Source organism: Cricetulus griseus, chromosome X (genome assembly GCF_003668045.3).
Source record: "Cricetulus griseus strain 17A/GY chromosome X, alternate assembly CriGri-PICRH-1.0, whole genome shotgun sequence".
In the NCBI taxonomy this organism is placed as follows: domain Eukaryota; kingdom Metazoa; phylum Chordata; class Mammalia; order Rodentia; family Cricetidae; genus Cricetulus; species Cricetulus griseus.
The window spans coordinates 108,022,925-108,037,761 of NC_048604.1; the positions used below are offsets into that span (position 1 = coordinate 108,022,925).

At 40.1% G+C, this 14,837-nt stretch overlaps 1 protein-coding gene across 5 annotated transcripts in view; it reads right to left on the reverse strand.

Moving 5' to 3' along the window:
- Window positions 1–5,024: 5,024 nt before the first annotated feature.
- Window positions 5,025–14,837, reverse strand: part of Fam120c (family with sequence similarity 120C) — a 141,542-nt gene continuing 131,729 nt past the window's right edge. For 4 of the 5 annotated variants that reach the window (XM_027432175.2, XM_027432174.2, XM_027432173.2 and 1 more), the window contains 2 exons: window positions 14,430–14,490; window positions 5,025–9,725 (listed from right to left, as the gene is read on the reverse strand). In XM_027432175.2, the coding sequence (XP_027287976.1) occupies window positions 9,474–9,725; window positions 14,430–14,490 (313 nt within the window). In that variant the 3' untranslated portion in view covers window positions 5,025–9,473. The remainder of the gene's footprint in view (window positions 9,726–14,429; window positions 14,491–14,837) is intronic. The other variant, XM_027432178.2, reaches the window with a different exon arrangement.

The following is a 14,837-nucleotide window of genomic DNA, read 5'->3' on the forward strand; positions in this document are numbered from 1 at the left end:
AATGCGGAAGGGCTGGTGGTGATATCAGAAAATACATGAAGGGAACATCTGACTCAAAATTCAATCTCATTGTCTTCTCAGAAGATTCTAGAGATTCTTCCTTGAGGTAGAAATGTCTTGGTCTTTCAGGTCCTGAAACCAGTATTTAAATGGGTTTTACTTTGGACTTAAAATTCAGTATGTCACCTATATCTTAATGTATTGTAAGTGTTTTCAAATTCACTCATTTGTATTATTCTCAAAACTATCTGTGAAACTATCTTTTTGAAACAAAATTATTTTTACGATATAAAGGTGAACATTTGCATGCTATAATTCCTTTGTAGTAGAGATGTTTAAAAGGATTTATCATGTTAATGAAAATAACACATATCTTTTGTTTGTTTTTTTTTGAGGGAGGATTTCTCTATGTATTCTTGGCTGTCCCGTAATGTGAATGGAGTTCTTAATTGTTCTAAGTAATAAAAACCCAGAGTCACATATAGAGGAAAATGCTGAGCGATCAGAGAGAAGAGGGACAAGCCACTGCCATACCTTACCTTCTTAGCACCTCAGCAGACAAGAGAGCAAGTTCTTGTTTCTCCCTGCTTATATCCTGTTTCTGCCCAGCTGTCCCACCTCCTGTCTGTCTGTACAGACCTCCAGACCTTTATGGTGGGGACAAATTTACTTTGCAGAGTTGTGTAAGGATTAGGGATAATTTTCAAGGGCCCAACCCTATGGTCAGCACAGGTCCCCAATAAACAGCAACTTTTAAAAGCCAAATGCCAAAGATTTCTTACTGTGGAATGCTGAGACTCAGTACCCAAAGATGAAGGACTAGGAAAGACAGCTATAGCTACTATAGTGAACCTACACAAAACAAAGTGTGTTATAAATAATAAATAATAACTTTCATTTCAAGTGTTTAGAAGCCTCGGCAGGCCTCCAATCCTCCCTTTCAGTGCCACTATATCTTTTTTATACTTTGTATATACAAGGCACAGAGTGGTTAAGGAGGCTAAGCCAGTGTCATTCAGCAGAAGTAGTGAGTGTGCCCTAGAATCTTGTCTTTAGATTGTGTTTCAAGACCTTTCTATTGCTCAAAGGTGACATAGTGCTTTCCCCTCTCCAAAGCCCAATTCTATGAAGCATTTATTTTTTATGTATATGAGTATTTTGCCTGCTTGCACTCCTTTTACCCATGGAGTTCAGAAGGCATTGGATCCCTGAAACTGTAGTTATGGATGATTGTGAGCCGTGCTGCATGGGTGCTGAGAACCAAACCTGGGTCCTCTGGCAAGAGCAGTTAAGTGCTCTTAACTGCTTATCCATCAATCCAGCTCCCCAAATCCCAATTCGTTCCTTTGTTGTTGTTGTTGTTTTCAGGGATGGGAATCTGTTTTATTAGCAGTGTCTTTTTAAAAAAATAATTTATTTATTCTTTTAAATTTCATTTTGCAAGTCGGGTGTTGATGGTGCATGCCTTTAATCCCAGCACTCGGGAGGCAGAGGCCCCCGGATCTCTGTGAGTTTGAGGCCAGCATGGTATATAGAGCGAGTTCCAGGACAACCTCCAAAGCAATACAGAGAAACCCTGTCTCGAAAAAAAAATCGTTTTACATTTCAACCACAGTTCTCCCTCCCACCCCTCCTCCCGCCCTCCCTGGCCACCCCCAGTCCATTCCTCCTCACGGGCAAGAGCTCCCATGAGGAGTCAAAAAGTATGACATAATAGGTTGGGCAGGGCCAAGCCCCTCTCCCGAGCATTAAGGCTGAGCTTGGCATCCCACCATAGGGAATGGGCTCCAACAAGCTAGCTTATGTACCAGGTTTGTGTCATGGTCCTACTGCCAGGGGCCCCTCAGATAGTCCAAGATACACAACTGTCTGCCACACATGGTGGGCCTAGTTCTGTCCCCTCTACCATTGTCAGTCTAGAGTTCATGAGTTTCCACAAGCTGGGTTCAGCTGTCTCTGTAGATTTTTCCATTGTGATCTTGCCAACCCTTGCTCATATATTCTCTCCTCCCTCTGACTGGATTCCTGGAGCTCGGCCTGGTTCTCTTCATCTGGTCCCATCAATTACTGGCTGAGGGCTCTATGATGATAGTTGGGGTAGTCACCAACCTTATTACAGAGGTAAGCCAGTTCAGGTAGCCTCTCCACTATTGTTAGGAATCTTAGCTGGGGTCATCCTTGTGGATTCTCGGGAATTACCTTAGCACCAGGTTTCTCCCTAACCCCATAGTGACTCTCTCTATTATCTCTTCCATTGCTCTTCCACTGCATTCCTCCCTCTTGACCATCCCATTCCCTCATGTTCTTATCTCCACTCCTCTCTTCTTTACCACCCCTGCCCCTCTCCCATCCCCAGTTTACCCAGTAAATCTCATGTAATTTCCCTCCCCAGCATGATCCATGTGCCCCTTTTAGGGTTCTCCTTGTTCCCCAGCTTCTCTAGAGCTGTGGAATGTAGTCTGGCTATCCTTTGCTTTATATCTAATATCCACTTATGAGTGAAAACATACAGTGTCTTTCTGACTCTGGGTTACCTCACTCAAGATTTATTTTTTCTAGTTCCATCCATTTGCCTGCAAATTTCATGAGGTGATCATTTTTTACAGCTGAGTAGTACTCCATTGTGTAAATGTACCACATTTTCCTTATCTATTCTTCAGTTGAGGGGCATCTACGTTGTTTTGTTTCCAGGTTCTGGCTATTATGAACAATGCTGCTATGAATATTGTTAAGCAAGTGTCTTTGTGGTATGATTGAGTGTCCTTTGGGTATATGCCTAAGAATGGTATCACTAGGTCTTGAGTAGATTGATTCCTGATTTTCTTAGAAACTGCCATACTGATTTCCAAAATGGAAAGTTTGCACTCCCACCAGCAGTGGAGGAGTGTTCCCAACTCCACATCCACTCCAACATAAGCTGTCCTCTGTATTTTTTATCTTAGCCATTCTGGTGCATGTAAGTTGGTATGTCAACTTACAACCACCAACAAATCCACATATCCGATTGGATTATGTTTGTCCAATTTGTCTTTAAAAGATTGATTTTAATTATGTGTGTCTCAAGGTATGTGCAAGTGAGTGTAGGTTCCTGCAGAGGCTGGAAGAATATAGGATCCACTAGAGCTGGAGTTACAGGCAGTTCTCAGCCACCATTCTGGGTGCTGGGAAGCAAACCTGGGTCCTCTGAAAGAGCAGCAAATGCTCTTAACTGCGGAGTCATCTTTCCCCATCCTCAAAAACCAATTTAGTTAATTTTTTATGTATGGGTGTTTTTCATGCATGTGTATCTGTCCAACACATGTAGGCCTGGTGGTGCCTGGGGAGGCCAGAGGAGGATATCAGATCACCTGAAACTGGAATTACACATGACTGTGAGTCATCATCTAGGTTCTGGAAATCGAACCCAGTTCCTCTGAAGAGCAGCCAGCCAGTACTCCTAACCACTGAGCTATCTCTCCAGCCTCACAAAGCCCAATTTAAAAACATATTTAAATGAATACTGTTTCTGGATGAACATTTACACTTAATCTTTCTGTCTTTTTTATTCTATCTTTTTGCCAGCATATTTTCTGCTTCAAAAATCTACAATCTGTATTGTAACAACGAATATGTCCAAGTGTTTTGACAACAGTAAGCAATAAAGACAGCTGAAAGTCACTCTCTGACAAAACAAGCTACAAAGAAGATTCTGAGACCAGGTCAGCTGCCTGGAAGGAGCAGAAAACAGCCAGGCTGCCTAGAAGAGGTTTAGACCAGAGTCACTTGGAAAGGACACTCTCCAATCTGTTGAACAGCCGGCAGGCCGTGCAGTGTGCTCCAGGTTCCCAGCTTTTTGTGAGCTGTCGCCCGTTGGGATGGGCCTTGGTGATGTAGCTCTCTTTGAGCCATTTCTCTTCCTGTAAGTAACCACAATAAAACTTGCTGGTTGGACTTTGGTGGTATCCATAATTTGGTCTTCTGTGAACTCCCTATCTGGAGTAAGTGTGTGTGTTTTGTTTCCCTAGGAAAAATCTTGTGATACAACAGGTATTATCAACTTAATTAATGGGAAGTGAACTTTATTCTCACTACAGTGGAACAGGGAAGAAGGTAAAGGAAGCTAGAAAAGTAGTGAAAAGTCAGCCAGATAATGAAGGAGCCATGGAAGTTTTGTGTGGTGTGTTAGATGAATATATTATTTATTTTATTTTACTTTTTAGATTTATTCATTTTATTTTGTGTGGTTTTTGCCTGCATGTATGTCTGTGTACCAAATGCACACTTGGTGGTGCTTTTGGAGGTCAGAAGAAGGACTCAGATCCTCCTGTACCAGAATTACAGATGGTTGTGAACCACTCACTATGAGGGTGCTGGGAACCAAATCCAGGTCCTCTGCAAGAGCAGTCAGTGCTCTTATGCACTGAGCCACCTCTCCAGTCCCAGGATATATTATTCTGGAAGCTCGTTAGCGTGGTAGATTACAGCAATGGTCCTCAACTTTCTACTGCCATAAACCCTTTATAAACTTAAAAGAGATATAGGCCCTTTAAAGCAGAAGTTACATTTATTTATATGAAAAATATTGTTTACTGGTTAGGAGGAAGAATGAGGAGCAACTGCAACCGTCCAAGTGAGATATGATGAAGGCTGGACTAAGTCACAGGACTGGGGACAGGAATGATGAGTTATGTAGCTGTGTGTTACCAAGAGATTTTGTTACAAATTAAAATGAAGAAATAAGGGAAAGAAATGAGTCTAAGTTAACATCCAATAGTCTAGTTTGAAGGGAAACAGACTTCAGACAGAAGGATGGGTTTAGTTTGGAAAATTTGGACTCAAAGGGACCTTTAGGACATCAAAATAAATAAGTTTACCAGGCAGCCAAATATGCTCTTCATTTTGATGTTTCACACACAGGGTCTCCTGCCCTGATACTTTACAGACTTTTAAATCTGTCTAACACTTCTCAATTGAGACAAGAACATTCTCTATTTGCAGAAAGGGGTCCAGAGACGGAGAAGAAATCAAACTTCACACACTCCAAATCATTTTACATTTTTTAAACTAAAAGAATAGACTTTTATTAAGCGCTGTAAGTTTCTTTCCATCAGCATTAACAGAACAACAGATCAAATTCCATCACAGAACTCCTGAGACATTCTCATTCCTTTCTGAGACATTTCCATTAAGTCCTGCAGTTTCCCCCAAGAAGCATCCACTCAAACTTACATTAATAAACTATGGAGCTTTTGTGGTGAGGTGGGCCAAAAGGCAGGGAACTTGGAATCTGGGAGTGGCAAAGAGAAATACGTTATCCATCCACTAAACACACTGTCAAAAGAGCACAGGAAAAAACAACAACAAAAAGAATTTCTTACTTTTGTCAATAACATCATTTATCAGGGAGCACTAAAAAATCACTGACTCTTTGCAGTTAAAGTTTTTTTTGTTTTTTTTTGTTTTTTTTGTTTTTTGTTTTTTAATCTAGTACATTAGTCTAAAAATAGAATAAAATAAAAGGCAGGGGGAAAGTCCCTTCTGGGAAGTAATTAAAATGAATTCATCAGACCTGGCAGGGTTATGAGAGATTAATAAAATCTGAAATATTTAACTTGCTTCATTTACATGAAAATTCACTAGCCATTATTTACTACCAACACAGACAAAAAAGTCATCTATAAAAGTACAGGGACAATGTCAAAAGCTGAAATGGTCACCCCAGCATAGGGGATGTTTAATTTTGCTTTTAACTTAGAAAAGATGATTTTTGTAAAAAGTGACATTTTCTTAGAACATCAAAATATCCTCAGACAATACTGAAGATAATCAGCAATAAAAGAGGAATAGGTGCACTGAGCTATCTGTACCAGCAGACTACATCAATAAGAAAAGAGAACATTAAAAAAGAAGCCAAAGTGATGGGAAGGAGAAAAATGAGGACACACAATGGAATAGTGAAAACTTACACCCCCCGAAACCCCAAGAATATTTAGGAAATATGCATCTGAAAGTGAAGAAGTATAATGATTAAACCTTTAGCAGAATTAGACTAACTACTTTAAACTGAGGTCTACTTGTACTGTCATTTCAAAGGGTGGGGTGGTTAGAGACTGAAAGGGTGGCACTGGTACCCACAGGGGCCTTCTAAGGTTTCAAAGGACTGAATCATCATACCCAAAGGGCTACTCTCATTCTTTCTATCCTACATAAGCATTTTTGCATCCCCTCCCCCTAATACCTTGTCTGTTTTTTTTTCCATGATGAAAATATTAGGGTAGCTTGGCCAACAATGTCAGAAAATACAGATGGAGACAAAAAAAAAAAGAAAAAACAAAAACCCAAGTGTCCCTAGCCAAAGAAAGTGCCATTTCTTGGGCTTCAATTTACTTGAAGTCCTATCTACATACAATGAAATGATGAAAATGAACAGAACTCTGTCAGGACTGGTCACTTAAAAAAATGTAGGAGTCACAGGTTGACCCAAAGACATACCAGCAGAAGAACTGCAAGACCTTGGGGATCAGTGGCTGTACAAAACCAGGTTTGGGGTTGTTTTTGTTTTTGCTGTGTCCCTACGAGGTAAAGCAGTCATTTCAGGGGGTTCCGATATGACTTTGTCCAAAGAGCAACCAGTAATAGTCAGAAGTGAATCCTCAAGTGGGTACAGCAAAGTTCCTCAATTTGTCTTCCAATTAGGAAAAGTTCATTTCTCAGTAATGAACCTTGGTTTTCCTGGCTTTTATATTGTGTGTTTTGGGAGGTACACTGGGATCTCGAAACATTACACTTTATAGTTCTTCCTTGTAACTTCCCAAACCCCAAACGCCGAATTGAGACAAAATTCATAGTTGGAAGTAAGCCACTTGTTTCGTCCTGGGCCTGGCTAGGGAGAAGCGGAGGTTGGTGGAAGGGAGAAAAGCAAGTCTTTTGGCAAACTGGAATCACTTCTGTCAAAGCAGCAATTTTACCTCTCACAGTGAATGGCTACAAAATAAATCTGTGTGTTGTGAGAAGGATATGAGAGTTAACAATACTGTCACATGATGGTGTCAGATAGACTCACGATGCACAGAAACAGCAACTGAAGATACTCTACCATTTAACTCCAAGTACTTCCTATTCAATATTTGTCCATATATCTAACCATTCACTCGCTCAGTGATTCTGGTTACTTTTAGAGCTCCAAAGGATTCATCCTTCTGTGGCTCAGAAGTTGATTCTAAGCCATCTACATTTTCTATGAATTCCTTGCCTTACTGGATATAAAAATCCTAACCTTCAAGGTATTGTGAAAGGATGAGCAGGTCCAAGATCGGAAAGGGGACCAAATCAGGGGAGCTCGTTTCAAAGAGGAAGTGTTGTATTCTTTTTCTTCTTATATACAGCCAGGTACATAATCTTGCCACCTTTATTAGGTTTATTTAAGAAATGTCTGGGCAAGAGGCAAGGCATACCTGGATTCCTGTCTCCAGAAAATTGTGAGTTCTCTTAAACTGGGCTAGACTCAGGTTAAAAACCCCGAGACATTTTAGTTTCTTGAGACAGAATGGGCAGATAGCAAACATAGCCTTCTGGTTGTCTGGAAAAAAATCACCAAGGATCTGTCGTAGGTTAAGATGCATGGTTGTTTTTTTCCATAAAAGAGAGAACCCTGCTAGGAGTCTAGTCAGTTATATTCTTGTAGAAATGATATTTCTTGGGCAAGAATATCAAAGTCCAAAAGGAGATGTGTGTGGCTAGAAGCCTCAAATCCTGAATGAAGATTCGCTACTAGTTTGTTACAAGCCATATTTCCGTCCTTGTATTTTGGATGCCCAAAATGAAGGAAACTGGAAATCAAGGCTTTCTTAAGATTATCTCCAGCAAGGAGGAAGAGCCGTTTTATCCTGGGCAGATCTTGGCCCCACAGGGACTGAGAATCTTTTATAGGATACCTCTCAAATCCCAGGCCAAGTTCTCTGACATCTTCCTTGCAAAGCAAATGAAAAGATCCTGTAGTCAAAATGTCAATGAATAAATGAAACAATCTAAGCATGTAAAATCAAATTGTTCAATTTTCCTCACATCTCCCCACCCCATCATTCCAGTGCTAGTTTTCCCTCCTTAGATTCATGTCAATCAATTCTTGCCTGAAGCTAATATGATCCTGGAGTTCCACAAGAAAGTTCTTCCAAATTGGCTGAAAGCCCTTTCAAATGGTAATCACTTCCGATCCCTTTTCAAACTCCAAACCTTCATAAAAAAATGTGCAACTCTTCCCAATCCCACTTCACCCTCCTGTTCTCACCATATGGGATGTGAGGGCTCTGTTCAAAGTGAAGTATTTGTTGTTCTGAACAGGCAATCTCTGGAAAGTACTTTGTGTCTGATTTAGAGTAGCCCATCTTCTCATAATTGTGATAGGCTGTGACTTAGCAAGGATTTCAGATTTAAAGTATGGTCTTTTGAAACCCACCATTCCATAGCAGTGGAAGCATTTCTGGGAAATTCAGTAAATCTTCTGGAACTTTACCATGTATGTATGTGTATATATATATTTGTATACACACATCTATATATATAAAATATGTATAGATAAATAGATCTGTCTCTTATATAAAGGGTATGTGTATGCATATAGATACACATGTTCATATATACACCCACACACACACCTATACACATGTACACACACATAGAGTCTTTTGAGTCCCTTTTGTACTCAGTTTCATAACATTGATTCCCACCCTTTTAGAGTGTGGGCAGCAGATAGTGGGTGAACTGCACCATATCTTCTATTTTATAAACAATGCACTGGTTGGGAGGCAGGAAAAATCTGCCCGGTACTTCTGACTCACTTGAATCTCCCAGTACAAAGGCCATTATAGTTTTTTTTTAAGTGTATAAAATAAAAAAAATTAAATAAAATTATCCAAACCAACACTGTCGACTTCCCTGAAAACATCTACCTATCTGATTGTCAGGCCAGAGCTAGAGGTGGTACACAAAATCCTGGAGGAGTTAAATGAGGGGAAAGAGAAAGGAGGATACTGATTAGATATCAAGGTTCCATTACCTTAAAGACAAAAAAAAATCAGGAAGCCACAGGCAGCTTACCTTTCAACCCCATATTCATCACTTAAGTTTATAAATGAGTATCACACTGAATACTCAGAAAACCAAAGCCAGAACTTTCCCATAGGACTTACATGATATCATCTGCTTTCTCACTGTTACTGCCTCACTAGACTTCCAGGAGATAGAAGGAAAATATTGGTGCTGTGTATTTGAGAATCTGAGTTTAGTCTTGCTGCTACCATATTTAACAAATCTCCCAGGTTCTAAGTCTGGAGCCAGAGAAGACAGGGAAGAAAAGATGGATACAATAAATATGTATCCCCTTAAAATCCTGGATAAATCTAGGGGAAATATTTATATCCTCCTCTAACTTGGGCCTAGAATCAGAAAAGTATAGTTTTCTCCTCTCCTTGACAAATGAAGCTATCTTCAGTTTGTTACTCCTCTTTCTGTTGGGCCACAGTTTCTAGCTCTTGCTCTTGCACAAGGCTCTTCTCTGCATTCTTCACGGGGAGGCAGTGGTCATCATTATTACACACGGTACTGTCTCTGGATAAGGCACATTGTGTTGGAGCTGGAAGATGATCACTCTTCTCTTCCACAATCAATGTGCTATTGTTTCCATTCACCTGTGAGCGGGCCCGACTTTGATTGAGCTCGATGGATTTAGAAATCCCATCTGAAGAGCCCTGTCAAAAACAAGAGGTACTTGGTGGAAACTGTAATCCCAAACTGGCTGGGCTTCCCTAAGTATGTTCACAAGGTAGACTAAAGAAATTCCTCAGAAACAGCAGAAAGCCTAAAGGTCATACATTCTGATAGTGTTCTAAGAACTACAATCCAACAGCAATAATGACACAACTACCACTCACATTGCTTTAAAACATATTTTTCTAATAAGTACAGTGACTGACATAGTATATATTATCATGCCTCATTTACTGATGAGGAAGCTGAGGAACAGGAAAGTTAAAATAACTTGCTTATGATACAGTAGAACAGCCAGGAATGTATTTTAGGTGGGTCAGCCTCTACATGCTCAATTCTTAGACAACACTGACTACATACTGATAATCAGAAGAGCAAATCATAAGGAAATGGGAAAAAAAAAACAATGGGGAGAAAAATCAGAAGATCTATCGCAATATCTTACATTTTTATACCTGATACTCTTTGCTGTTGGAAATGACATGAACTGCATGAGTCTGCAGCATAATGCTGACTTTCCATGACTATTACTAGAAATAGTGATACTACTAGGAAGAGGGACAGCTACAGTTATTATGGGGTTAGGCAGCTCATGTATTCTGGTGTTCATTTTTATGTATAAGACAACAAAAGCTCAAACAAAGCAAAAGGATGTACCCGAGGTCCCTTGCATGCCTAGACCTTTTTACTCTAATGGCCTTACTATTTACAATGAAATATAATAAATGCTCATAAATGTTTAATTTTGGTCAATTAAAAATAACAACTACTTTTTATTAATTGTTTCCCACATTCCAGGGTCTATGCTAAATTCTTTACAGATATCACCTTATTTAATCCTCATAATCCTGTAACTTTCTCATTTTAAAAATTATTTATTTTTATTTTATGTGCACATTTGTCTGTGTGAAGGTATCAGACCTTGGAGTTACAGACAGTTGTGAGCTATCATGTGAGTGCTGAGAATTGAACCTGAGTCCTCTGGAAGAGCAGCAGCCAGTGCTCTTACCCACTGAGCCATCTCTCCAGCCCCCGGAACTTTCTCATTTTACACAGCAGGTAAGTATGGAACAGCTTGCCTAAAATTACAGAATTGAAAGGGCAGAACTGGGTGCAAAACTAAATCGCTTGACTCCAAAGTCTGTACAACATAGTGTTTGATCACAGACCTATAGATGCCTTTTCCTCCCCCTGAATATCGGGACCCCCACAGCTCTCCGTTGGAATACAGCTGAGAAAGTGTGCTGCCCTGTGGGCTTGAGGCTCCTCCCCTGGCACCTGGAGCATAAGTTCATGATCCTGTCTGTAGGCCAGGCCAGGTTAGATCACTTGGTATGAATGAAGCTTGCCTAGACTCCTAGACTTCTGTAAGAATAAGGAGCCCCTTTTGTTTTCCAGTTTGAAAGAACACCCCCTCCTGTCTCTCTCTGTCTCCCTTCCCTTTTTCAAGGATCTATTATTGCTGCCTTTGGCCATGATGGGCCCCATAAAGCTCCTTTCCATGAACCTGCCATTTCTCTTCCAGGAAGTGTTGCCTAAGAACCTGAAAATACAGTGGAATTAGTAAAAATCTATCCAATGGGTAAAACTTGTCATCCAATGGATTCAACAAAGAAATAATCGTACTATAAATGAGCGACTTAAGAATTTGAAAACATAATACCCAAGGCCCTAGGAATAAACTTAGGAAGCTAGAACTAGTGTATGAGCATTATATAAGCTGGAACAATTAGTTACTAAAGGAATTATGAACAGAACTGTTGTGTAATATTACTTTAACTATGTAAAGATGTGTTACATTTGTTTATGTTGTGAAACATTAACTATGTAAAAGTTGTTGCTCTTGTTTCTGCTGCATTTGTTTAATTATGTAAAATGTGTTGCATTTGTTTTACCTTGCCTGCCTATGGTACCTGACTATTCTAATAAAAAGCTGAATGGCCAATATCTAGGCAGTAGAGGGATAGGCAGGGCTGACAGGCAGGGAGAATAAGTAGGAGTAGGAATTTAGGCTGTGGGAGAGAGAGAACAAAGGAGAAAGAGAGGGAGATGCCTGGGGCCAGCCAGACAGACATGGAGAAAGCAGGAAAGTAGGGCATACAGAATGAAAGGTAAAAAGGCCTGAGGCAAAATGTAGATGAAGAAAAACAGGTTAAATTAAGTTATAAGAACTAGCTAGAAATGAGCATAAGCTAAGGCCAAACATTCATAACTAATAAGAAATCTCTGTGTCTTGATTTGGGGGCTGGCAGTCTGAGAAAAACTGTTACACAGAACTAAAGTGAAAAAGGGTAATCAGCAAGGCTGTCAAGATAGACAACAGCAGTTGTGTCCAAGGAAGGTGAATTAGGTGATAAAGGTTTTTTGGGTTTTTTTTGGTTTTTTTTCCGAGATAGGGTTTCTCTGTGTAGCTTTGGAGCCTATCCTGGCACTCGATCTGGAGACCAGGCTGGCCTCGAACTCACAGAGATCCGCCTGCCTCTGCCTCCCAAATGCTGGGATTAAAGGCGTGCGCCACCAATGCCTGGCCTAGGAGATAAAGTTAATGTAAACATTTCCACAGCCAGGTTATCTCTAGAGAAGGTAATAGTTGCTGAAGCACTCTGAGCTTAGGATCCCCTGACACCCTTGTTTTCTCTCACTCTCCTCACCCACAAAATGGAACAATATGTACTTCATATGTTCCCACAACAATTTAATGAGCTCCTCCATGTAAAGCACTTAGAGTATATGCCTGGCATGCTGTAGATACTCAATAAATGGGCTACATGGCAAAGGCCCATTTCAAACCTCTAGCCTCTGCACCCCAAACCAAAGAAAAGGAGAACTAAATAAACAGTAAGTAACCACTGTTTCTGTTTCACACACCCAAGCAAATTACTGATACTATGACTTACCCTTAGAGAAAGCAAGTTCTAGTTATAATGGTTACAAGCATGTGCCCTTGAATCAGCAAAACCTAGTCTGGTTCAGATTCTGGCTCCAGCCATGAGAATTGCTCTGATGCATTGGAATCCATACAGCATAGGACTTTAGAGTCAGCTGGCTCAGGCTGGAATGTCAGTTCTGAAAACTGACTTGATTGATACATTGAGGTAAGATACTATCTTTTCTCTAAGCCTCCTAAAGTGGGAAGCAGTAACTAGCCCACAAAGTATTCATGTAGTCTCAATGACCTCATGCGGTAAATGTGAGTGACAAATAGTACGTGTGCAATGTGTCATCTTATGTAGTTCTTCTTATCATAACTCAGCACTTAGTTCTCATTCATTTGCTGCTCACTCCAGATGTATCCACATGGCTATTTCTGTGATCTTGTTAGTATGAGATCACAGAGAGAATAGTCTATTCTTTACATACTAAAAATAGCAGGTTTTCCACACTGCATGCTACTACTTTAAGGGTGTCTTCTTGGGTCACTAGTTTTCCTTCTACATGCAATATTTTCTGTCTTAATGACCAGTTTCTGGAGGACGTGAGAAACTTTAGAAGATTCCCAAAGTTACTGTTCTATAGTTTTGGAGTACATTATAGAATGCTTTGTGTGTAGGAGAGAGATTAGTATTCTAGTTTCATTTTTGGTTCAAAATAACACCAAACCAAACAATAGATAGTTGGATTTATTTATTTATGGTTTTTATTGCAATACAGGATCCCACTATGTAGCTCTGACTGTCCTGGAACTCACTCTGTAGATAAGGCTTGCCCTAAACTCACAGAGATCTGTGCCATTATGCCTGGCTAAGAATTGTATTTATTATTGATACAGTGAATAGAATGATATGTATATAGGAGAATAGATTTTAGATTAATATCTAATGACAATCTGGCATGGTGGCAAGGGCCTTTAATACCAGCACTTAGGAGGCAGAGGCATGTGGATCTCTGTGAGGCTGGTCTCATCTACATAGAGAGTTATAGGCCAGCTAGGGTTACATAATGAGACTACTCTGTTTCAAAGAAAGGAAGAGAGAGGTAGAAAAGAGAGGAGAGGAGAGAAGTGGAAAGTGACAAAAAAAGACAACTGACATCTACCTCTGGCCTCCACATATGTATTTATTATGCATTCATAACTGGCACAAATATGCATATACACACACAAGTGGAAGCTAGTGGTACATCTCAGTGACAGAGTATTTGCCTAGCATGTGCAAAGCCCTGGGTTCAACCTTTAGGAACAGACATACTCACACAGAGACACACATACACATATGGAGACACACACAGGCACACAGACACAATGTACACACATACACACAGAGAGAGAGAGAGTGGAACAGTAATGGTACCATCCCTGATAAAACAAAAGTCAAATTTTCAAGCATCTCTGGTGGGCCCTCAAAGCTCAGATAGGCTGTAGATAATCTAGCTGCCAGTGTTACTGTAGTCCCTTCTGGCTGTATGCAGCAATACTATACTAGGCCAAGGTCTTCACAACATTGTACCTGGTTTCTATTGTGTGGTCTTTCATTCAGAAAAAAAAGGAGGAGCCTCTGAAGTCCTGTGGGAACAATTTAGGGTGACAAACGCTTACTGAGAAGTGGGCACTGAAATCAAATGGCTGAAAATGATATGAGAACTCCCCCTGGGTGGCCTAGCTTTCCATGCCTGATGCAATCTCTTTTAATTTAGCCAGAAGGGGAAAAAGATGTCAAACCAGCTTGATACTCAAAAGAGATACTTACTTGTTGTTTATTTCCTTTTTTGTGACCTTTGGATCCTCTACCAGCCTGTTCTTTTCCATGCCTTTAGCAAGAGGGAGAAAAGTGATCATGAGAACACACAGAGCAGAAATCCTTCTTTACTTGGTTAACTACTCATCTCAAGGGAGGAGTTTAGCCTTGTAAATTTAGATGACCCTTAGCACTGCTACTACAAACCTCCATTCCTATCATGTCTACATTGTACTGAATTATTTTGTGTTCCTTATACACAAATTCTTTTTATCAAGCAGGGCATTTGTTATGCATTTGATGAACTAGAGTTACAGCTGATTTCAAGTATGGAAAGTTGATTCATACACTCTTACCTTAACAGAAGGATTCAATACCTGGGCATTTTCCTAAAGGTACCTTGATTGACCCTAGCTCATA